Source organism: Nelumbo nucifera, chromosome 8 (assembly GCF_055504915.1).
Source record: "Nelumbo nucifera cultivar China Antique chromosome 8, China Antique-T2T, whole genome shotgun sequence".
Taxonomy (NCBI): Eukaryota; Viridiplantae; Streptophyta; class Magnoliopsida; order Proteales; family Nelumbonaceae; genus Nelumbo; species Nelumbo nucifera.
Genome location: NC_142656.1, coordinates 4519065 through 4544916, shown reverse-complemented (window position 1 = coordinate 4544916; position 25852 = coordinate 4519065). Strand labels below are relative to the sequence as shown.

The following is a 25852-nucleotide window of genomic DNA, read 5'->3' as shown; positions in this document are numbered from 1 at the left end:
AGAGTGCATAAATTAACTGACAACATGCACAACATAAGCAATATCTGGCCGAGTGAGGGATAAGTATATCAGCTTCCCTACCAATTTTTGGTATCTCTCTTTATCACAGTAGTCTTCCCCTACTGATTCCTGCAGGCCATGATTCTGTTCCATTGGAGTATCTGCTGGCCTACACCCCATCATGCCTGTTTCCTCTAGGAGGTCAAGAACATACTTCCGCTGACATATGTAGATTCCCTCTCTTGACCTGGCAACTTCAATCCCAAGAAAATATCTCAAATGACCCAAGTCTTTGATCTCAAATTCAGAAGCTAGAAACTCCTTCAGTCTTTTTATCTCTTCCAAGTCATTCCCGGTAATTACCATATCATCCACATAAACAATGAGTGTAGTAAGTTTGCTATCCTGTCTCCTTATGAACAAGGTATGGTCTGCACCACTCTGAGTGTACCCCACTTTCTTCATGGCCCCACAGAGCCTCTCAAACCATGCACGGGGAGATTACTTCAACCCATATAATGCTTTCCTCAGTTTGCACACCTTTCTACTAAAGTCATACCCTGGTGGAGGTTTTATAAATACCTCCTCATGAAGGTCACCATTTAAGAAGGCATTCTTCACATCCAGCTGATGAAGTTCCCATGAAAAATTTGATGCTAGTGACAATAGAACCCGAATTGTGTTGAGCTTTGCTACTGGGGCAAAGGTTTCTTTGTAGTCAATCCCTTCTTTCTGAGTAAACCCCTTTGCCACAAGTCTGGCCTTGTACCTTTCAATGGACCCGTCCTCCCTGCTTTACAGTAAACACCCAACAGTGGTCTTCCCCTCTGGCAGATCCACTAATTCCCAAGTTCTTGCTTTCATTAGGGCTTTCATCTCTTCATTCATAGCTTCTTTCCACCTTGGATCAGACACAACCTCTGAGTACCTAAAAGGAACACGCACAGAGGAAAGAGCAGACACAAAGGAGTGATAGGTAGGAGATTAATGTGAGTAAGAAACAAAATCAGCAATGGGGTGTCGGGTGGAGCAAGAGCGGATAGGCTTACGGAGAGCAATAGAAAGATCCAAATCAAAAGTATGAGAGTTGAAATTACCTTGGATTGTAGAGACAGATTGATCCGAGTCCAACTGGTTGCTGTCATGAGGTTGAGGACCCCTTTTTCTTCAGTTGTATGTATCTCTTTTTGTTGCCTACTGGAGCCTTTAGGAACATCTGCAGCATCAGGAGAGGTAACCGGCACAGTGGGAGCCTCACTAGGTTGACCCGGAATGTCACAACAAGGAGTAGGAGGAGAGGATGGAAGACCCGAGGCAGATAGGGGAACAAAAAAGGAGGGAGAATGAGAATCCTCTTCCATCCCACTAGTCTCCCCCTTAAGAGGATTCTGAGAAGACTGAAAATAGGGTTGAGACTCAAAAAAGACCACATCTCTGGTGACATACTTTCTCTTGGAGACAGGGTCATAACACTTGTAACCCTTTTGTGTAGGAGAATACCCCAAGAATATTCCCTTTGTAGCCTTGGGATCCAGCTTGGTCTTCTTTAGATCCTTCACATGTATGAAACATATACAACCAAAGACCCGAGGAGGAAGGGAAAAGTCTGGAAGAGTGGGGCACAAAATAGAGAAAGGGGTTTTCATACCCAACACCTTAGATGGCATCCGGTTAATCAGATATGAGGCAGAAAGTACAGCTTGAGACCAGTATTGCTTGGGGACTTTGTGCTGGAATAGTAAGGCTCGAGTTGTCTCCAATAGATGTATATTCTTGCGCTCAGCAACCCCATTCTGCTGAGGAGTATAAGCACAGGATGACTGATGTAGTATGCCAGCATCTTCCATGAATAAGTTCAAGGATTTTTCAAAGTATTCAGCAGCATTGTCTGACCTGAATTGCTTAATCTTCTTATTAAACTGTGTTTCAATCATTTTGCAAAATGCCATGGTTATCCGTGGTACTTCATCCCGTCCTTTTAATAGGTAGATCCATGTACAACGAGAGTAGTGGTCAATAAAACTGATAAAGTACCGAAAGCCATCAAAGGAAACAATAGGTGAAGGGCCCCAGACATCAGAATGAACCAAATCAAAATGAGCACAAATTTCATTGTTGGAAATTGGATACACAGTTCTACATTGTTTTGACATTTGACATACTTCACAGGTTAGACTCTGATTTGGAATGCCCTTAAACAATCCGGGAAACAACATTTCTAATGAGGAGAAAGACACATGACCTAGCCTAGCATGCCAAAGATGCAGCTTAGCTATTGACTCCACACTTTCCGGATTACTAGCAGCAGATGCTTGTAAGGCTGAGCCGATGTCTGCATCAAGGTAGTAGAGGCCTCCATACTCATGACCGCACCCAATTGTTCTCCTTGTCAATCTGTCATAGAAGACACAATGAGTAGGAAAAAAGGTTATACTACAGTTCAAATTTTTGGTAAGTTTTGAAACAGACAAAAGATTTGAGGTAAGACTAGGAACATGTAAAACTGATTTAAGAGAGAGGTCCTTGCTTAGGTCAACAATTCCCTTTCCAGAGATAGTGGAGAAAGACCCGTCAACAACTCTCATCTTATCCTGATCAGACAACAAATGATATAAAGAGAATAGGGAAGACATATGTGTCATATAGTCAGTAGCACCGGAATCAATAACCCAAGAAGTGGAATCAATAGAACCAGTGGCACTGAAGGCAGAGGCTGTACCTGATCTAGCAAGAGATGTAGAAACAAAAGAATTATTTCTTAGACGGGCTAATGCCCTGCTAAGGACCTCAACCTCACTAGCAGTAAAGCCCAAAGTACCAATTCCAGAGGAATCAGCAACCTGTCCCATAGGAGAAGAAGACACTGTTGGTGTATTTTGTGAGTTGTCATCATTGTTGCTGGTGACAAAATTCCCACTTGCCGCAGGCCTGTTATCTCTAGAAGAAACATCTCTGGGTATTGAAGACATCTTGACCGCAGCCACTGTGTAGGTGACACTAATTAAGACATCTTGACTGCAGCCACAGCAGGTTCTGACAGCACTCGACACAGTTTCAGACTTGCCGAGACTGTCACAGTTCTGAAACAGTTCAGTTACAACAGCAAGCAAGGAGTTCTGGGCTGGTAACCGACCTGAAGCTAAGGGTTCTCAACTACTGTGCTATGCAGACTCTACTTGAACTTCGAGTACTGCAACTGTAAAGAGAGTGCCCTTCCTTGCGGCCAATACTAGGACTGCTGACATCAGTCCTCAACTAGGGTTCACAGTGCTGAACAATCTGGAGCTGGCAGCTCCCTAGGTAATCTCACAGCAGTGGTGAGGGGTTTCGGACTGATAACCACCCTGAACTTGGAGCTGTTTGCCACATTGCTATGCTGGTAGAAGTGTTCACAGTGCTGGTAGAACACTAGATAGACTTCACTTGGGCTGAACCAAAAACTGCAACAGTTCGGGTATAGTAGCGAGTGAACAGTTCGAGGCTACAACAGTAGCAAGTGAACAGTGGGCTCTGTAGAAGAAGCTAAGTCTGTGCGAGTCTTGCTGGAGCACCGAAGCTGCAACTGTAGAAATAGCTAAGCCCCTTTCGGCTAGTGCTAGGACTGCTGAAATCAGTCCTCAACTAGGTCTGTCCTACACAAACCTCTCTTAGTAGCCAAATAGCTACTATTTGCTGGAAATAACCTAGTAGGACATCTACTTCTGGGTCTTACTTCCCTTGAGTCCTACAACCAAGAGAAACCCTAGGTTCGAACTTGCTTTACTCTCTTACACCCCTAGGTCTTCACTGCAGCAACCCAGAAAAGGAAGAGAGAAGATGAAAAGACAGCAAGAGAAGAGAGTGTGTGCCGGCTGAAACCAGGAAGAAGCTAATGCTCTGATACCATGAAAGCTAAATTACTGTAGCCGAAGTAGCAGAAAAGAGAAGAAGAAGAAGAGATGCTGGAATGTCGAACTGCACTGCTCAGTCGACAGTACTATTATTTATATTATGATGTAGTACAATGATACAGGAAGTTACTAGAATGTCCCTGATTAGTGATGGGACACCCAGACAACTTAAAACATTAAACAGGATTAGGCCCATTAACAAAGGCCCAGTACAGGACAACTTAAACTTAAGTATAGGCTAATAAGAGTATACTCATACATACAAAGACTTCAATCCAACATAGTCTAGTTAAAATAGCCTTTTTTCCTTTATTTATGTACTTTGACTACAGTAGGGGCATAAGGGTCTTTCCCCTTTTATTTATGGTTGCCCTATATATAATAACATAATCTGGCGCCGCCAGACAGATTAGAACTCTCCAAACCTTTCTCCTTTCTTCTCTCTCTCTCTCCTCTTCTTCCTTATTTCTTCTCTTTTCTTCTACTAATAAACAACAAGTAAAAAAAAATGACAAATAAATCACACCCATGACACTTGGATCTTTTACCAACATATACACCTTATTATGCACATGGATACATATTTTGCTCGATAAACAGGGTTCCAGACTCTTTTTCTTTTAAAAGATGATTGAAACAAATATTTAACATAATTATTTACCCTCTCAGGATTTGCATATATAATTTCTGTTAAATACAATATTTTGCCTCCCATAATTTTTTGATTGGCAACTGTTCACTTTATTGCATTAAAGAAAGAATGATTAAAGAAGGAATGAAATATGTACAAGTCCATGGTGTCTGGCACCCTTACAATCTTGGTAACCCTAGCTACCAACCCATAAATTTCAAAATAACATAGTGCAATAAATTTCAAAATCACACAATCCTATATTTATCACTTATCAGGTAACTTTTAATTGGACTGGAACTGTTTAATGCACATGGAAGACTGAGGGACTGGTTGAAGAAAATCCAAGGCATGAGTGCTTCATTATGGCATTCCATGGTTCGCAATATCAATGATATTTGGCGATATATCCCTGAAATATCCTCATTTGCTAGGTTGTGATATGAAATTTTCTGGGAATCTTCTTTTTCCAAATATCTCCGAAATAACTGTTAATTGGACTAGAACTGTTTTAATGCATATGGCAAACTGAGGGACTGGTTGAAGAAAATCCTAGGCATGAGTGCTTCATTATGGCATCGGACGCACTCAGACAAAATGAGTTCAGCTATCCACCAATGAAAAATGGACCACCCTACAACTGTGATTTCAATAGAAATTACACTAGTACTACATGACAAAGAGTAACATGAAGCTCAACAATTGAAACCAGTCAGTTCATCTTGCTTCTGAGTTCTGGCTAATAGCTATCATTTCTTCCTACAAGAAAAATGCTCCAAAAAACAAACAGAAGCATGTAAGAAAGTGTGTATGGCGATGATAAATGGGGTTCAAGAACCATTATATCTCATGTATATATCCAGTATCTGGGTGACTTTCTGTTCAAGCCCTTCTATGGATGTAATTAGCAGAAGACTGAGAATCTCAGAGGCATCTTTTTAGAGCAATTTAATGCTAGTAAAGTTGAAAAGAGAGAAATAAGATATAGATGGGTTTTGTTATTTAACTGAAAGAGGCTGAAAAGCAGTGAGGGCCTTACAGGCATATTTCAAGGACCACTCCATTACTTGGAATGAGTCGATGTCCTTCCCCAGTCCCCACTGAGTGCGAGTTGCCATAGATTGCAATGAACTTTTTATTTTCTATGATATTGTTAAAGCAATCTATTGTTTTCCATCTGAATTCCCCAGTTAAGGAAACAATGAAATGAGACATATGTCTTTTGCCTTTAGGTACTTTACATATTAGACAGAATTAATTGATTACGTCTGTTTCTATATAGTGAACTCTGTTACTCTACAATTAACTGGAGCAGCACAGACTAACATGTTACTAATTGCATCCCAGTTTTATATGATCCCTCCCTATTTTGCAAAATAAATAAATAAAAGGCACTTTGAAAAGAAAAAAGAAAATCTTTAAACCACATTGACTGGCAATTTTGTGCAGAATACTTCACCCCAGAGCATTACTACCATCTAGCTTATTGGTCTTTGACAATACAAGAGATACCACTTTCTTCATAACCATCCTCCAGAGATATCATCTAATGGAAAATAAAGTTGAAAGAGAAATGAATAGACCTAATTTCCTTCATGGTATGGATCTCTTTCAGCAAAGCATTTGTGCATTCACTGTCCAATTTACTTCATGGTATGGGGCACTTCCTGAAAGCTCTGAATATTAGTTGGATTATGCCGAGATCAATGATGGAGCTGTTGTGCTGTTGGAGAGTACAAGAGATACCACTTTCTTCATAACCATCCTCCAGAGATATCATCTAATGGAAAATAAAGTTGAAAGAGAAATGAATAGACCTAATTTCCTTCATGGTATGGATCTCTTTCAGCAGAGCATTTGTGCATTCACTGTCCAATTTCCTTCATGGTATGGGGCCCTTCCTGAAAGCTCTGAATATTAGTTGGGTTATGCCGAGATCAATGATGGAGCTGTTGTGCTGTTGGAGAGTAGAAGACCTCAACAAGAAAGGAAACCTAGTATGGCAAACCATTCCTTCAGCTGTGTTGTGGTCCATTTGGGCTGAGAGAAACAACAGAACCTTCTGTAGTAAAATTAAAAGTCCGGATGAATTAGTGCAGAGAGCTGTGGGAAAGTTAATCTCTTGGGTGTCGGTTACCGAGGAGTTCAAACATCAGAATCTGACTCATTTGTTTTGTTCTCAGTCCTGGATGAGTGTGTAATCTGACTTGTACCCAGGCAGTCTTATTGGTCTGGGTTTTGTTATATTATTTCTCATTTTCTGTGTTGAATAAATTACCTTACCTTATTCCCAAAAAAAAATGAATAGACCTAATTTCTGTAGCAAAAGCTTCTTGAGGAAAGCTTCTTTTCACAATTTTATTAGAGCATCATTTTTTAAGTAAATCATTCACACCCCTCCATGTTTCTGCACCCATCTCTGTTCCAGTACTGTATCCAACCAGATGGAATGCTTTCTGGTCTCAACTTCTAAGGTATCTCAAATGAATCTGAATCACGAAGATTTCAATTTGGTCTACATCAATATTCACTTAAATTCTTATACTTTGATTATCCACACACTTATGAACTCCCCTAATCATTTCTTCAGGTATTTTGACATACATTAGATCAATTACACAACCTCAACCATGTCTCAGGATAGAGAAGGCTGGCTTTGTGTTTCAGTTCCATAACCGACATGCAGGAGGCAGTCCAATATGAAGATTTGCTTATTTGGACCTACTTAAGTAATTACTTATTATCGGCAATACTAGGAATAGGAGAATAAAACAAAAAGGATGTTTTCTTAGTCGGTCCACTTATCTTGAAGGCATTAGGGAAGTAGTACCATGTCCACTGCACAAGAGAAGATGCATAGGTCCAATACAAGAACATAAACTATCAGTTCATTGTTTTATTGCTATTCAAATTTAGGAAAATTAGTACATTTTGATTAGATAATATTCCTACTAAAACAAGTTATAAGTTTGTTCAGATATAGAATCTCTTTTCTATGTAGGAGTTGTTATGGTGATGGAATAATAGGAAACCCTTCTAAAAGGTTCACATATTTAAAGCAAAAGTAGGAGTTCAAAACCTAGTAAGAAATAGTAATTGTACGTGAATTTTTATGCATATGAAGATGCTATTTTGGTGTGGTTTGCTAATAAAATCTGGAACCAAGTTGAACAAAATATTGGAGTTTATTCATGATTTCTTGATGCATTTTCCCTATTTTAGTTTAAACATCCTGGCTTCAATTTTTCCTAAAATTTTCTATTAAAATTACTTGACCTAGATTCTTGCATGGACAGAAAAAAAAGAGGGCAATTGCCATGTCTTAATTAATTCAAGACTGTTGATTTTTTCATCAATTGATTCTAACCAGCTTTAATGATGGGCTCTAATAAGCAGCTTCCATGCTTCAATTATGACCCAAGATCCAATTCTTTCCACTGTTATATTCATTGTCCAAACTTGAATATGTGCCCCAATAAGGAGTATGCCTATTGACTCAACTCTAGAGTCAGGAAGAGAATTTTCTGATTTAGCAACCCAGCTGAACCAGAATGTAATATTCAAGTTGCAGGCCAAAGCTTTGGCCATCCTATTTTGATGAATGATGATAAAGCTGCAAATGGCCTGTCACTATTTCTCAACCGGCTAATAATTGTTTACAGGTCTCCTCCATCATTAAGTTCCCATATCCCAAAGAAACCCCATTCTGCTATGTAAACCAACGAACTTGAACACTTCAAATGGATGCCCTTGTCTGCAGACAAGATAACAAAAAACAAGTATGTGCGGAGAAAGAGGTCCCAGCTACCACATTGAAGTTGTGAATGACCAGCAAAGGGTCTTTTGCTACTAGGAGAGAACCCTAATTATATAATTCATCTCGCCCTTTATTCACTTTTTTCCAAGTTGGTGAGCATGTTTTTCAATAAATAGGAATGCAACTGCATTACCATAGAGGGAGAGTCCCTTAAAAACTCTGCAAAAACAGTAGTCTGTGATATCAAATTCCTCTATTTACTTTTACTAGTAATTAAGCACATGCGTTGCGCGTGAAACTTTTTTCTTCATATTAATTAATTGAATTTTAGATATATCATAGTTAAGATAGAAATTGAAAATTAACAAAAGTAACAATATGATTAAAAATAAACTTAAATGCTTGTAGCAAATAACAATTATTATTATTATTAAATAAAATAGCTTTTGTATTCCATTTCTATCATAAATAAAATAGCTTTTGTTTTAACAATTATTTTTATTTAATATGATGAATATATAACATTAGAAATGCTCTCAAATGTTTTTGACAAAATTCTGTACATTTTCATTTTTGGTGCTCTATCTTTTTTTAAATATTTAATATTCAATTATGACATCATAGGTTTCTTTGAAAAGTTGGATCATTGACCCACCATCTAGATAAGAAAATAGCTTAATTGTACGAGTGGTATAAGTGTGTAAGAAAAATAAAAAAAAAGGACATATGATACCAATTTCTATCAAATTGGTATCATTACACCAATTTGATAAAAATTCACAAGAAACTCTTGGCTGTGAAATTTACACCAACTTGATAGAAATTTATAACTTGATTATACAAGTGGTTGGTCCCTTTAGTTCTTTTGTACGGTCTGATTAAGATTGAGGGAGCGGGAGAAAGACTGAGGGAGAATGATAAAGATTGAGGGAGAAGGAGATATTGATCGAGAGGAAGAGTGAGGGAGAAGAATGAGAGAGGTTGAGAGAGAACGATAGATAGATTGAGAGAGAGAGAGAGAGAGAGGGAAAGAAACAATGGTTTTGATTTGGCTACAAACCAAAGCTGAGAGAGTGGGAGAGACAAAGGGAGCAACAGATCGAGACCTGACTGTGAGAGTGAGAAAGAATGGGAAGGGGATCGAGAGACAGAGGGAGTAGGAGAGAAACTAAAAACCTATTTTCAGTATAGGCTTTTTGTTGTGTCCAACATGCATTAAGAGTCCCATGTTGGCAACAACCACATAAGCCTCCAATGACATGGTGGGGGTTTTTATAATTTGAAATGTAGAGCCGAGTGTCAAAGTTTTGTTGGTTTTTGAGTCATCATACAACCTAATTTTAAACAACTGGCTTTGACTATAATTTTCCCTTTAAACTATATATTTCATGCACATTATATAAATAATTTTTACTTATTACACTATTTTTAGTTGTCTATGATATCATTTGACCCAAACCACTAACCACCACCTAAAAAGAAAAATAGTTTGATTTCTAGGTAGACACTAAATTTTGTATTACATTTCCATCATTGATAAAATTATTTCTTATGTATAATACTTATTTTTGTTCAATATAATAAATGCATAATATTAGAGATGTACCTAATATTTTATTTTTTATAAATATATAATACTAGATATGCACCCAAATTCTTCTGTTTTTTTTTATTTTTATTTTTGTGATTTTTGTGTTTTCTATTTTTAAAAATTTTATTATTTGACTATGACATCATTTCATTTCTAGGTAGATTTTAAATTTAGTAATCCATTTTCATCATTAATAAAAATACTTCTTACATTTTATACTTATTTATTTTAACTTTTTATTATTTAATTATGGCATTATTTATTAATTCATTTGACCCAAAATGGTCGAATTGCTTGCCCACCACTGGAAGGGAAGAAAATGTTTTTGTTTTCAAATCACTTTTCAAAATATTTATTTTTATACTATTAAAATTAATATTGTGGATTTAATTACAAGAATTTAATGATGAGAAAAATATATCTTAAATATAAGATTAAATGAGAGAATAGGAAAATAGTTTTATTTCTAATTAGTTTTAAATTTTACATTCCATTTTCATCATTAATAAAAACATTTCTTATTTATCATACTTATTATTGTTTAATATGTATGTTAAAAATGTTCCCAATTTTTTTATTTCTATTTTTTTTTTTCATTTTATTATTTAATCGTGGTAACATGGATTGATCCATTTGACCCAAAATGGTTTAATTTCTTACCACCACCTAGATGAAAACACTATTTTTTCTAGGTAGATTTTAAAAGTATAAGCTTTTATTTTATTGGAATTATAATTTATTAAGTATGGATTTAATTAATTGAACTTAATGATGAGAAGAAACAAAAATGACTCAAATATATGATTCAATGAACATGAATGCAAGTTAATAACTTAAATGTTGGATTTATTGAGAGGGAATTGAATGCTTGAATATCTTAAAATTACCTCTTTTCAATTCATTTAATATCAAAAACTGATTAACCTATTTGCCCTCATTTTTTATCAATAAATTTAAATATAGAGGGGTAAATTTTGTCCTCAAAAAAATTCCAGAAATACTCTTGAGGCCATCGTTCTTTTTAAAGTAGTATAGATAAAACAAAAAAAAAATACATCCCCATTATTCCTCGCATGTAATCTGTAGCCACTAATTTCTGAATAGGTACATATTTACACCATCAAAAAGCTTCAAAATTCACATCCATCATATGAGCTGCCATTCTATCTTCCTGTTCAGCATAAACCGGCATTGATTTGGCTACAAAAATGCAGGAATTGCGCTCCTTCCATAGAGACCAACATAGTGTCATAGGTAGAGCATTCAACTAAGGTTTTATCTATTTCAGAAAGCCTTCTCAATTTCCATGACGACATTAAGCCCTGTATATTAGATGGAATTGCCCATTGGACTCCAAAGAGACTCAGAAAGTTGGTGAGTATTCTCTATCCTTTTAACTTTCCTAATTGATTAAGGTAAACATAAAAGAAAGGCGTGGAAATAACCATCCAGTACCTCAAATCATCACGTAGTTCATAGTTTTAATGGTTTAGCCAAATGGTTCAAAAGTATTTTTTTGGACATGAAGCTTTGGTGACTTGGCAATTTAGGTATCTAACCTAACTGGTTGACAGTTCAAATAAACTGTACGGTGTTGTCCAGTTCTCAAAACACTGAAGACCATCAACAAGTTCAGGTACTAAATAAAGTTAACATATGAACATGTCAACAATATGAAATTATAGAGAGATTATTGTCAAAAATCTGATTTTCTAGATTAGACTTCAAATGCATTTAAATATACCTCATGGCCTTTGTTTTAAACCTAAGAACTTCTGACCATTTTGAACTCTAGATCCAGAATGAAAACTTTTGAAATTTTAGGAATTCGGGCAAGTTTTTGAAAAGGTTTTAATATTATATTAACACTTTGTTTAAGTGCTTGTTTGTATGTCATCAAGGACCAAAATGATCCATATAAAAGCATATAAGAAGATAATCAATTTACAATCATACTTTACCCTTTTTTCAAAAAAAAAAAAAAGAAGATAATCAATTAAGAATAAATCATGTTTTTATAATAGGAATTCTTACCAACCAGCTTTCACTTGCATCGAGAGCAATGCAACTAACCCATGAGAAGGTTTCTTTTAATTTTGTATCCTTCTCTGGATGTATCACTTGAATACATTTTCCACTTTTGCAATCTAGGTCACCATAGAAGACATAAAACTAAGAAAGAGAATCAAAAGTGGTTACCAAAAGATAGCAGTAATAATCAAATTTCCAGCATCACACTAAGCAGTTTAAGCTTTAGAGGGGGAAAAAAGATATAACAAATTGATCATCTTTTTTGTTGTTGACTACTTTAACTTTACAAACATCAGAAGTTTAGGCTCACCCCATATTCGTGCTGTGCCATCTTCAGAACCAGTTATGATCTGAAAACAGAAGAATCCAATATCAACTATGTGAAGAAGCAAATCAAGGAAAAAAAGAGAATTATGTAGTGACTACAAGGATAATCTTTAAAAGGTATGCACATCATATAGAAAAAGGCCCTACAATTTTTTGTTGCTCAAAACATAAAAAATTGGAGACGGGATATAAACTGGAGAGTACCAATTAACAAGAAAGCATCAGAAACCAACAAATCCTCCCTGAATACTCCACCGCATAGAACTATTGAACCATAAACTATCTAAAGAACAGAACATTGGAAAGAGAAGGAAAAGGGTAGAAGAAAGATAAATGAAAAGAACATTATAGGTCCAACTAATTTAAACTGATAAAGTTAGTAGTGCAGCTGACATTTTTCTGATGAGCAACAAAGCCAATCTTTATTAATTGATTGAAAGAAAAGCTAGGCGTTACAATTTATGGTATATAGGAGATGTGCCCTCACTCACCCAAGTTCCCTAGTCTGCATCTATCAAAATTCAATTCGATATTCGGGTCGGCTGTTATTCGGGCAATTTTGAATGAAAGAATAGGAGGGTCTTCAATAAGATCTGCTGGGTGAAAAGGTCAGCTAACTCCTTTGCTGATGGGTTAGCTAAGCAAGGAGTTCAGAGGGAGTTAATGTTTTGGGCACAAGTGTAATTTTTCCGTTTTTGTTCTTGGGAGCTCAAGCTCCAGCTAGAAGATAAGAAAGCTTATCTTCATCCTTGTAATATTTTTGTGATTAATTAATGAAATGTGGTTATTGATAAAAAAAAAAGGAGGATCTTCAATAAGAAGAGGTGCTGATCAATCAAATCATTGGTAACCTTAGAGGATGGCTAAGTATTGATCTGCATTTCAGGATGACCCTTTACCTAGTTCTTGTTTGGCTGTTGACTTTTCTAGGAGGCCTTAATGGTGTTCATACATACAGATCCTTTTTGTACAGTGAACTAAGTTACTTGTATACTTCTTTTTTAACACATCAATACAATTTTACCTTCCCTTTCAAAAAAAAAAAAAAAAATCAATTCAATATTGTTCCTTTCTTAAGAAGAGCATGCTATATTTTACCAATTCCTAATGATGACATTCGTTGATTAGATAGCAAAAACAGCCATAAATTTCATCACAGTTCACCTAATGTGCAACTTCTTTGGTATGTATTTTATCTTTAAAAATTCTTATGTTTTTCCTCTGCATCTCCACCATCCTATCCAAATCACCACTATTCTACTGCATCTCCACATTATCTTTCCTCTCCTCTTTGATGGCAATTAGACATTGGAATACACTTTATTAATCATCTATTCATCATCATCTTCATTGTTATCAAGATTGACAACAACGGAAGGATGAAAAACTGACCTGATTACTTGAGTTACGAGCAACAACACAATGCAAGTAGTCTGTATGCCCCTTAAAAACCATTTTGATTTTACTTTTCTCCTAAAAGTGAAAACAGAAAGCATGTTAGAAACAGAGAAGACAAAATCATGAAATATCTGAGGAAAAGTAGATGAAATCTTCCTTACAATAGAAAAATGCATTTTGAAGATAGTCAACATCACTAAATCTGCTTCAGTTATTCATAAAAAATAAAAAATTAAAAAAAAAAAACTAAATCTGTCACCATGAAAAATACATACCACATCCCAACAATATGCACAAGAATCACCAGTGGCAGAAAAAATGGTTCCCTCCTGTTGAAGAAAGAGGAAACATAATGTCACATACTAATCAGGATTTAGATCTTTTTCCTATAATACCAATGTTACAGTATCTGTTATGCAATGGTTGACAGCAACAAGGCAAGTTTAGTCATTATTGGAATTAATACGAGTAAATCCTGTGAGGTTATAACTTAAAATAAGAGTATGTTGTGCCTCTTTTTCTTTGAAAAAGGTAAGTATTGTTTTAGAGACAAAAGAGAAAGAACATTAGAACCCCTGTACACTGAAGGGTTGTAAAGTGGGACCGTACAGAAGTATATATCAATATGTTACCGTGGCAAAAACGAAGTATTGTGTTCAAAAAATGAAGTGCAAGGAACTCCTATGAATTTCTTGTTTGTTGGCAGCCATAAACATAGTGTTCCTTTCACCCTAATGCAAAGAATTTCCTCCATACATGCCTTGTTTTCAAAGATGAAGGCATTCTCTCAGCCCAAGTGCACCAAAAAACTGTGAAGGGCTTTCTACAAGAAAGCCTATGGCTGTTATTCACCAACTTCCTTTTACTGAAGTGAGAAGTATCTCTTCTCCTTAATAAATTATGATCCACTGTTTCTGATAAAAATGGGCTTACTAAAAGTGTAGACTTTTTCATTTAAGTAAAGCACCCAAGCATGGAATCGACTGTCAACAGTCATAGCCCTTCCATGCCTCTAACCAGCTTCCGTGTGAACTTAAAGGTATCTGTGGAGAGTTAATAAAACAGGGATACCGAATCTACTTCATTCTTAACATTAAACCTCCTAATGTAATTAGTCAGGTTCAACTGTTCAAACAAATCTGTATATTCTAAATATGCAATCTGATCTAACTCAAAACTAGGTATTGGGATCTGAACCAAGCCAATGCATTAATGGCAAATGTGTTGGCTAACTCGTTAGCCAAAAAATGGGTAAATAGTTGGCACTTATATTGGACTCAATTGTAATAGTTGTTTTGAGGCGAGGTAGATTAATTTACCTCTCTTTTCTGAATCCTCTTTGAACGTATCTGTTCATATTGATGAAATGTTGGCATGTTATTTACCCAAAAAAGCGATGCATTAATGCATACAGGCTGCCATCTGTTGGACAATCTGGGGAAAAAACTCAGATTTTTTACTGAAAAGGAAAGAAGTAAAGAGACAATAATTGAAGCTGTAACTATCAGAGTGGTGCAGTGGGTAAAATATTTAGATCTGTTTAAAGATATATCCACAGATGTATTGAGGGGAAACTGGATGGAAGTGGCTAATTCAACTCCAGTTCAAGTGAATTCCAGCCCCCTATGGTCTACTCCAGCTCCTGGATTTATTAAATTAAACTTCGATGGGAGCAGTGAAGGTAATCCAGGACCTTCAGGCTTGGTGGAGCATTCAGATATGAGAAAGGGAAAGTTATTGCACTGTTTTCCAGACCTATTGGAGTTAAGGATTATCTTAGAGCTGAAATCATGGCAGCATTGGAAGGGTTAAGGAAGGCAAAGGAATTGAATATGCACAAGATTATTATTAAGGGAGATTCTAAGGTGGTTATAGAATGGTTGCGGTTCAATGGGTAAAGAGAAGTGCCAACTCATTTGCAGATGCTCTTGTTAAACAAGGAGTGGGAAGGGAACAAATGTTCTGGGCATTGTTGTAATCTGTTTTTTTTTCTTGGGGAGGGTAAAGAGAGTTTACCTCTCCCCATAGCTTGCCATTGTACCTTGCTTAATATTATCTTTAATAAATTGTTCTGTTATTGATCAAAAAAAATCAATGCATTAGTGGCACCTTTTTTTCCTGAAAACTATTTAATCGCCCCTAAAAGAAATATATCAAAGACCAATACCATCATGTAAATGTGAATGGGGAAACCAATATAGCATGTTTAGAAATGTGAAATACTAATTAGTCTTTCTTAATAACACTTATGCAGGCATCCAAGCCTTCAAAAACACAGTCCTGAATTTATTTACATACATATCAGAAAAAAAAAAAAAAAAAAAAACTTAAGCTACAAGGGGAATCCGATCTAGAAGTTAATAATTTCTCCTTGGAGATCTATTAACACATTGAAACCAAGGAAATTGTGTTCAGACGAGACTTAGATAATGTAGTGGAACATAATGGTGAAACAGAAGCCATTTAGCCAGCCCCATATACTTGGGACAAGGCTTAGATGATGATGATGAAGATGAAACAAGGATACCATGTGACAAATTAATTGTCCCCATTTCTCAAGGAAACATGCCTGTGACCTACATTGACCAAATAACATACCCCATAATAACCACAAAATAAATTACTAGTAATGAAAAAAAGAATGGTAATATGACACAAAATAAAGTTCTTACAAACCTGGCTATTAATGGCAATGGCATTGTTTTCTGGGATTGGAGAAAGAGCACCCCAAGGACCTCTAAAAAACAATGGAAACATAAAAAAATAAAATAAAATAAAATAAGCATGATAACTAAATGAGGAAAAAAGGAAACATAAATGCATGGAGTTCAAGGTCACTATAGCAGTCCAAATATGAAAATGGCAAATGGACCTTACGTTTAAACAAGTTAGCTCCAAATGCCAAGGCAAGTGCAAACAAATTGTAATGGACACTCAATAAATAGAAAATGAAAAGTGAATGTAGTAACCCTAGAGGTCGTTTATAATGTAAGCAAGTTACGACTAATATTTGGCCTAATTAATAGTAAATGGGGAGGGGACAAAATAAAAAAAAAAAATAAAAAAAAAAGATAAGATAACATGGAGATTCCATCATGAAATTTATTTTGTCTTTGTTCTTATGCATTTATTTATTTATATATATTCCATTTTTTATAAAAAAAAAAGTGAGATTTCATTAAGAAAAGAAAAACTAGACTTTACAGCAATGATACAAGTTTTTTTTTTTTTTATCAATAACACTTTCATTAATTAATCAAAGAAGATTTACAAAAGGAAGACAAACACGCTTATCTTCCAAGAGCAACAAAGAATCTCAAGAAAAGGAAAAAAGAAAGAAAACACACTAAAGTTACAGCTTGGCCCAAAAAAGTGAATCCCTTTCTGCCCCTTGTTTAGCTAAACCGTCAGCTAGGGAATTAGCTGATCTTTTAACCCAACGTATCTTAACCTCCATCTCCCGCACCAGCCACTTGAATTTCCTCCTCTCATTATTGTACTTCCATAAGCCATTGTGATCTTTAAGCAGCCATCACCACCTCTGAATCCCCTTCAATTAAGAGTTTCCTGATGTTCAACTCCTTAGCTTTTTGGACTCCTTCCATAACTGCAAAGATCTCAGCTCTAAGGGAGTCACCCACTCCAGGTGGGCCTGAGAGCATGGCAGAAATGACCCCATTTTCATCCCTAAAAACACCCCCAATCCCCGATTGTCCTGGATTTCCCCTGCTACACCCATCAAAGTTTAATTTCACGAATCCACTAGGTGGAGGGGTCCAAGCTACACTCATTACTGACTTAGTTTGTGTGCAACTTGCAATGATACAAGTTATTATAAAGACAAATGCAATAAGCACCCTTAGACCAGCTTAAGAGGGTAAAACAATTTTTCAAAAGTCATTTGTAGCTTTTTATCAGGCTTGTCTCAAGGAAAAGGCCTCAATGATATAATTTGAGGCTTACCTCCCAAAGCATGGAGGGGTTTTCAAGCCATCAGCCTGCAATTTAGTTTATTGGCATATTTGCAACATGTTTGTTTCTGTTAGAGTTAGCCGAATAAGGGTAGATTAGTCAACTCACCTTGGTTAAGTTATGAGCTTATGTGGCAGTCTTATTAGAGGTTCTCTGTCCCATACTTAAGTAGGGGCAGTTTAGTCCTTGTACATTTAATTAGAGCCTAATCACTATTAGGAGGTCGACTGATAGGGTAGGTTCGACCTCTTAATAGTGATTAGGCTCTAATTAAATGTACAAGGACTAAACTGCCCCTACTTAAGTATGGGACAGAGAACCTCTAATAAGACTGCCACATAAGCTCATAACTTAACCAAGGTGAGTTGACTAATCTACCCTTATTCGGCTAACTCTAACACTCCCCCTCAACCTGGAGAATATATGTCATATAATCCTAGCTTGTTACATATATAGTTCACTCTCCCTGAGCTTAAGGCTTTTGTAAACAAATCTGCCCACTAAACACCTGAGCCTACATGTTCTGTGCTTATCTCTCCAGTAAGAACCTTCTCCCTCACAAAGTGGCAATCAATTAGAAACAGTTTCAATATAGCAACAAGCTATCAATGGTGAGAGTCACCGATATTGGGGAAGACAACCCTTGGGAGGGAGAGGTTATTAAATCTTATTGTTCAACCAATAAGTTTAGAAGCTGATGTGAAACTGTGAAGGGGATCATTTCACAAGTAACTCAAATTCTTGATTTCAAAATTCCGAGGAAAAAAAAGGGAATCATAGGGCCTTTAATAGTGATCAACACACCACTACCAGGAAAATGCTGGTGGAGATTCAACTAAAGCTGAAGTACCGTAGAAATTTAATTGTGGCTGAGTATGGCCTATGGCCTAGAGATGGGATCCTGGTGTGGTAAACCTTAGGTGCACCTTTTGGAGAGAAACCAAAAAGGCTAAAGTTAGCTGAAGGGCCAGAGCTTCATTTTAAACTGACTCTTGGTGTTATGGTAAACCCCTGACAGAGTTGTTATCTTATTCATGGTTTCCCAAAATAGAAAGACTTCAATCAGAAACGGTTATGATAAACAATCTCAATGTGGAAACAAAGGTTTCAGCACAACATCAGTGGTTTCAAAATACATTTACTAACCACTTTACAGTTTGAATTAAAGCCCAACTCCCTAAAACCAAATGAAGAGATGCAAGGATGTTGATGTAGGATCCAATGGGCACCTTCACTATTCAATCATACATTAGGCATATGGCTCCAGTGGCTGGAAACTATCCTCATGAGGAGATTTAGGATCCCCCTGTCCCATCAAAATTCACCTTCTGATAATTCCTCACAAAATAACAGCTTCACAGTGGTTTTAGTCTTTCCAACCTCTCTTGTTTGCTGTTTCAGGACAAGACAAAATCATCCCTTTCTATATTGCAAGTTTAGTACCTTATTTTTGGTGCATTTTCCTGAGCTTTGGTGATTGATGGAGCTTTCAATGCTCAGTTTTAGACACTTTCTCTAGCTGGAATTTGAAAGGGTAAAGACAAAGAATTGTTATGGTATTTTTTTCTTTGCAATTTCATGGCTAGTCATTGCTGTGGGTGAAATGCATGAAAATTTGAGAAAGGTCCTCTACATAAGCAGTCCCAAGGAAGATATTGGTAGCATTTTGCTCATGGCTACCCATCTGAAAGGAATTCAGAGAAGCAACACCTACCTCTTTCTTTTGGCTGTGATGCTCCGAATGTCCAGCATAGATAGTCTTACCACAGCTTAGTTTATTGGGCAATTAGCATCTAGTTGTACATGGATTATACTTGCATAAGTTGCTTTTACTCTTACATCTTAATAGATTTTTTCTTTTATATGAAAAAAAGTAACATATGTATTAGCAAAAGATGCAGCTGATGGGGAAAAAACATAGAATATATTATTTTGTGATCTTATTTAACCACTGTAAAGAAGCACTCTAGATGTATAGGACTTAAGTCAAAAGGACTAGATGGATGATAAGTAGCATGACGGTGATAGTGCAGTGGGTATCAAAGATCTGCAAACAATATGGCTGATACCTTAGCTAAACAACGGATTATAAGGGAGAATATGTTTTGGGCTACATTACCATGAATAGGAAGATGTTTAATCCTCTACTTCTAAGATTGTAATTCAGATTGTAAATTTGAATGAAATTCCTGTTATCTATCAAAAAAAAAAAACTAGCTACTAACAGGGCTGTCACTGTACAAAAAGGCTCTTCCAACGCCAGTTCTAGCTAAGTTGTTTATCACTGCATTTAGCTCTCTAGGAATCCAGGATAAGGATGATGAAAGAGAACAGGAGATGTCTCCAATCGCATTCTACCAATTTGCCAATTTCAAGGAGACTAAACCAGTGCTGTTGGCCTACAATATAGCATTTGCTGGGTTGCTACAAACTAACAATGATGAAGGTAATACTCTTCTGGCTATCCCAGCACCCTGTAAGGAGGACTTCACCTCATCTTTAGTGATATCTGCATTTCTGATCAGGCCAAGGCCCAAGTTATAGGAATTTACATGCTTCCTATTTTTCAGGTTTATCTCAAGGCCTTGCCTTGTGAATATAGGGATCAAAATTTCTCAAGATCAATACAGTTGCTAGATAGATAGATAGAGAGAGAGAGGATAAAAAGAGAAGATCGTTGAATATATCAATAAGCAGCAAACTGTGTCAGTTGTGCTGTTGCAATCTGAACCAGGGTTGTGGCTTCATCTTTCTCAACCCAATTTGGACCATAAATTGATAAAGGCACATCAAACTTGACTCAATAGGAGGAGATTGCAAAAAGAATTAACCTAATTAAACAGTTAAACCACCCCCTCGGCATCCTTGCATGAGGAGGTCTTAATACGTTTGCCCTTAAAAGTACTGACATGAACACAGAAGTGGTTTAAACAGTAAAGATCCTATGTTAACTTTTAGAGAGGAAATAACCTTTTTTTTTAGAAAAAAAAAGTAAGGTAATTGTATTAATGAGTATAACTGTAAACATAACAGCTATCGGTCCACAAAAACGCTCCAAATGTGGCTTTGGGAGAAGGTGCAGAAGAGGATCCTTGGCACACATCTTTTATGGTCTTCTATTTGGAAAGAAATCAGAAGCATACATGGCAGAATATAATATGTTATTCTTTTGTTTAACAGGTTTATTACCTCTTGTTAAAGTAATAATACAGGCTTATTAACTGGTTCTTTCTATTTTTGTTACATTGGATTCACCCCCTTCTGTATGATATTAATAAAATTATACAGAAAAAAAAAGAAAATGAAGAGTACAAATCCACATATTGAGGAAAACTTTCAACGGTTCAACCTAAGCAATCTTTTTAGAATTACTACTTAGTGGATTTTTCACACTTGTTCTAGGATTTAGGTTTTATGGAAACTATAGAGAGAGCTGAAAACTCCCAGTTCAGGAGAGCTTGGAACAATTAATAAAAAAGTGACCAACAGATTCATTCTTACAAACTCTTCAGCTTTTTGAGATTTAGATGGCCCTCTGATGAACGGTCAAATATAACATAAGAATCTTGTCAAGGAACAAGAGTCACATAAAAGTCTCAATCTTGGGAGGAACATGCTTTTTCCAAGCCCATTCAACTTCAGTTGCATGTATATTTCGGAATTGTAACTCTTCTTTTATGGAAATATAAACCAAAGACTAAAACATAAAATTAATCCAAGATGATCGCTTTCTTCCCCTTAGCTGCAAAATAGGAAACAAAAAGTGCATCTCCCTTTCAACTCATGGCCAAACACTGGTTTCAGTAAGAGAGGAAAGGTCCTTTGGTCCATGGTGCCATTTATTTTTTCTTGGGTTGTGTGGACTGGAAGAAACAGGAAAATCTTTGAGAACAGGGCATCTTCATTAGAACTATTGCACAGCACAGAAAGGGCTATGTTAAGATGGGCCAGCCAGAGAAGACTTTTTTGGTCTTAATTTCCACCAACTGTCTTCTAGTTAGCATCAGGTTATTCATGCTTTTTGTTGATGATTAATAAAAAAGAAAATTTATTAAGGAAACAGATTAACGAGGATACATAAGGGTGACAAGAAATCACCCAACAAAAGAAAGACCAAGACTTTCAACCTAACTCCTTACGCTTTAGATAAACAACCCTGGAAAACACGAAAGATAGCCTGAAAGTCCCCAGCCCAATTGCAAAAACAATGAACCCAAACCAAATATCACAAGAAACCTCCTTCCACAGAACACATAAATAAGCAATCCCACCCAACCCTCCCAGCCCCTCCTATACCCAATTCCACCAAGAAGCAAACATCAAGCTTTACCCATTTCCTCAGTGCATCCGGTGTCTAAAACAGAACACTCTCTTCTTATCTGAAACTTTCTTTATCTTCTTCCCCTTCTTCTTTGGCCCTGCCCCAAATACTGCCAACTTTAATCTGGCAAAAACTTTTGAAACTTCCATTGTTTGATTAGTTTTCTGTCTTCTGAATCTTCTTACTGTGTAAGCAATTTTCTCCATCATCGAAGAAGCACCCCTGTTAGCACTGGTCCTTTCTAACTCAAATATCGCATTCTTTTTGAAAAATTGAACAGCACCCAAATCTTCTCTTGTAGAACCCCCCCATGTCTTCGTCAAACCTCGAACTCTCATTCACCTCAGCAATTTGAGAACCAGAACCAGCCATATTAATGTCTGAGATGAATCCCTCATTCTCCTTCTCCTTCAACAGTTCACTAAACTTTACTTCCACCTCCTTAAAAGCTTCCCTTGCAAAATCCCCCCAAGAAAAATAAGCCCAAGGTTTTACTAACCTCCACCTCATTGTTCAACACCATTTCCATATCCATTAACCTCTCAATTTCGAGAGTCTCATCAACAATTACATCTCCCTCCTCTGAAACCGAAGCTGCACCACCCTCATCACCAAAATCCTCGTCCTCTTGCAAAGGTCTAGTTCTATATTTTTGTTTCCTTCTGTAAACTCTTGACAAGGAATTTTCACCCTTCTCAACATTCTTCTCTACTGTTTCAATAACGTTCTTGAGTTCAGTGTCCTCCATCTCAGGCCCTATTTGAATGTCGTCCCCCTCTCCCCCTCCTCCAGGTTTCTCCTTCCCTAAACTGTTCTGCTTTCCTTCCACTTCTCTTTCTTCCATTGCCATTTCCATCTTTTTAAGATCATCTTCTCTTTCCCTGCTTTCTCCTTTTGGATATTTGTATGCTAACTCTGAACTAATTCTACTCTCTCGTATTTCCTCCTGAACGCGGTTTACTACAGTCCCTTGTTGATGTTTCCGCTTGCACAACTAATACAAGTGCTTGCTCCTACATCCCCTTCCTTTTCTTTTGATATCCCCTTCTCTTCGCAGTACTTAATCTTGTAAGACACCACACTAACTCATCTTTATCTGGTTGTGAAAACTCAACAACGTTGGATAAAACCCTCCCTTCTATGAGTTCTCCTGCTGAAGATCCTCTTTCTCCAGGCTCAACCAAGTCTGAGGAAGACGAAGGAAAATGCAATTTGTCTTCCTCCCCATCCCTCCCTTGTGTCAAAAAATTTGTTCACTTTACCAATAAATTCTTTTCGGTGTGCTTCAAACCAAACTGTCCCACCTCCTTTAATTCCTCAGTCCTCACATAACCACTTAACAACTCACTCGACCCTTGGAGCCTACCAGGTCCATCCACCAATTTTCAGGTCACCCCCGACCCATCTAATAAAAGGAACTTCAATGTGCTTCAAACCAAAATGTCCCACTGTAACCATTCATGGAGAGAGAGAGAGAGAGACGAGAGAAAGAGAAGAGAAGAGAGGAAAGAGGAGAAGATGAAGATATGATTGAGAGACAAAAAAAACCTGTTCTAGCTGCCGCCAGTTTAGTTATTTATATTAACTTAATATAAAAGGAATGGGAGATTACAAGTATGCCCCTAGTGGCACTCCCTAGTAACAAACTAATAAGAAAGAAAGAAACTAACTGGCTGACAGCATCTTAAGTTGACAGCACACTAACAGCAACTGTAAAATAACAATTAAATAATCCTCACAACACTCCCCCTCAAGTTGGGCTGAATATGTCTATCATGCCTAGCTTGTCACATAACTCATTGTGCCGCGAGTATGGAAGTCCTTTTGTGAGGACATCAGCGAGCTGTTCCTTGGAGTTGACATAAGGGATGCAAATTTTCCTTTTTTCCAATTTTTCCCTTATGAAGTGTTTGTCCACCTCAATGTACTTGGTCCTCTCATGTAGGACAGGGTTACTGACGATGTTTATGGCTGCCTTGTTGTCACAGTAAAGAGACATAGGATTATGAACAACAACTCCAAGCTCCCCTAGAAGATTTTTTAGCCAAAGGACTTCAGCCACCCCATGTGTCATAGCTCTATATTCAGCTTCAGCACTTGACCTTGCTACCACACTTTGTTTCTTGCTTTTCCAGGTCACTAGGTTTCCTCCCACAAATGTGCAATACCCACTTGTGGACTTTCTATCATCCACAGCACCTGCCCAATCAGCATCTATAAAGACTTCCACCTTTAGGTGATTATGTTTACTAAATAGTAGATCTGTTCTGGCATACTTTTTTAAGTATCTAAGAACTCTCTTTGCTGCCTCCATGTGTGGTTTCTTAGGAGAGTGTATGATATGGCTTAGAACCCCAACTGAATAGGCAATGTCTGGACGGGTTATGGACAAATAAATCAACTTTCCCACTAACCTTTGGAACTGTTTCACATCTTTCAGAGGTTCACCATCACAGTCACCCAACTTGTGATCAACATCCATGGGAGTATCTGCTGGCCTTGCGCCTAATTTGTCTGTGTCTTGTAATAGATCAAGGGTGTATTTCCTTTGAGAAATGAAGATACCCCTTTCTGAGCGGGCGACTTCAATTCCAAGGAAATACTTCAGGGGACCTAAATCTTTCACTTCAAATTTAGATGCAAGGAATTATTTCAATTTTTGTATTTCTAAACTCCAATTTCCTGTAATGATGATATCATCCACATACACTATCAATACAGCAACATGTTCCTGACATCTCTTCACAAAGAGGGTGTGATCAGACTGACATTGTTTGAAGCCTACCTGCTAAACTGCCATGTGAAACTTACTAAACCAAGCTCTGGGAGATTGTTTTAAACCATAAAGATACTTTCTCAACTTGCACACCTTATTTTCACTTCCCTTGGCACAGAATCCAGGGGGTTGAACCATGTATACTTCCTCCTCTAAGTCACCATTTAAAAAAAGCATTCTTTATGTCTAGTTGATGCAATTCCCAATCAATGCTAGCAGCTAATGACAGGAGGACCCTAATTGAGTTCATCTTAGCTACTGGAGCAAAAGTCCCATCATAGTCAACCCGTACACTTGAGTGTACCCTTTGGCTACTAATCTTGCTTTGTACCTTTCAACTGTCCCGTCTGCCTTGTGTTTAATTGTAAACACCCACTTACACCCCACTGGGTCTTTCCCCCTTGGAAGATCCACCAATTCCCAAGTTTGATTTTTATGGAGAGCATTAATCTCCTCCTTCATAGCATCTGTCCATTCAGGGCATTTTAAGGCTTCTGCAACATTTCTGGGAACAGGGATGCAATCAACTACTGATAGAAAGGCTCGGCATGAGGGGGAAATGTGATCATAGGAGACATACTGGGTAATGGGGTGTTTGGTAGTGCATGACCTGACTCCCTTTCTTTAAGCAATAGGAATGTCAAGGTCATCCACAGTAGGAGTAGGAGTATCAGTAGGTGCAATAGGGTTTGGACTTACCTCCTGGGAGTCTAACAGTGTCGGTTGCTCAATGTTTGGCTGCTCCACATCTCTATCACATTGTTGATCTCTACGGCGTGTACGTTGGAAGACACGAAAGGGAGCAAGGTCCGGAATAGAAGGAAGAGAGACTTGGCGGACCTGAACCTGCTTCTCCTCTTCCATACTACTACTCTCCCCCTAAGGAGAAGTAGGGATGAACGGTTCAGACTCAAAGAATGACGCATCCATAGACACAAAAAACTTATGACTAACGGGATCAAAGCATCGATACCCTTTTTGAGAGGAGGGATACCCCAGAAAGATACAAGGAATGAACCGAGGATCTAACTTACCTCAAGACGGAGACAAATCATGGACAAAGGCACGACAACCAAAAACTCTCATAGGAATGGAAAATAAAGGGGACTGAGGGAACGACAACTGATGAGGGGCCATGTAGTTCAGCACTCTGGAGGG

At 37.2% G+C, this 25852-nt stretch overlaps 1 protein-coding gene across 1 annotated transcript in view; it reads right to left on the bottom strand.

The window, feature by feature from the left end:
• LOC104600806 (uncharacterized) overlaps window positions 1-25852 on the bottom strand; it is a 67791-nt gene that overhangs the window by 32009 nt on the left and 9930 nt on the right. Inside the window, exons 6-10 of the mRNA XM_088893001.1 lie at window positions 16302-16362; window positions 13901-13954; window positions 13620-13700; window positions 12211-12250; window positions 11904-12016 (exon numbers count right to left, since the gene is read on the bottom strand). Coding sequence (XP_088749127.1) covers window positions 11904-12016; window positions 12211-12250; window positions 13620-13700; window positions 13901-13954; window positions 16302-16362 — 349 coding nt within the window. The remainder of the gene's footprint in view (window positions 1-11903; window positions 12017-12210; window positions 12251-13619; window positions 13701-13900; window positions 13955-16301; window positions 16363-25852) is intronic.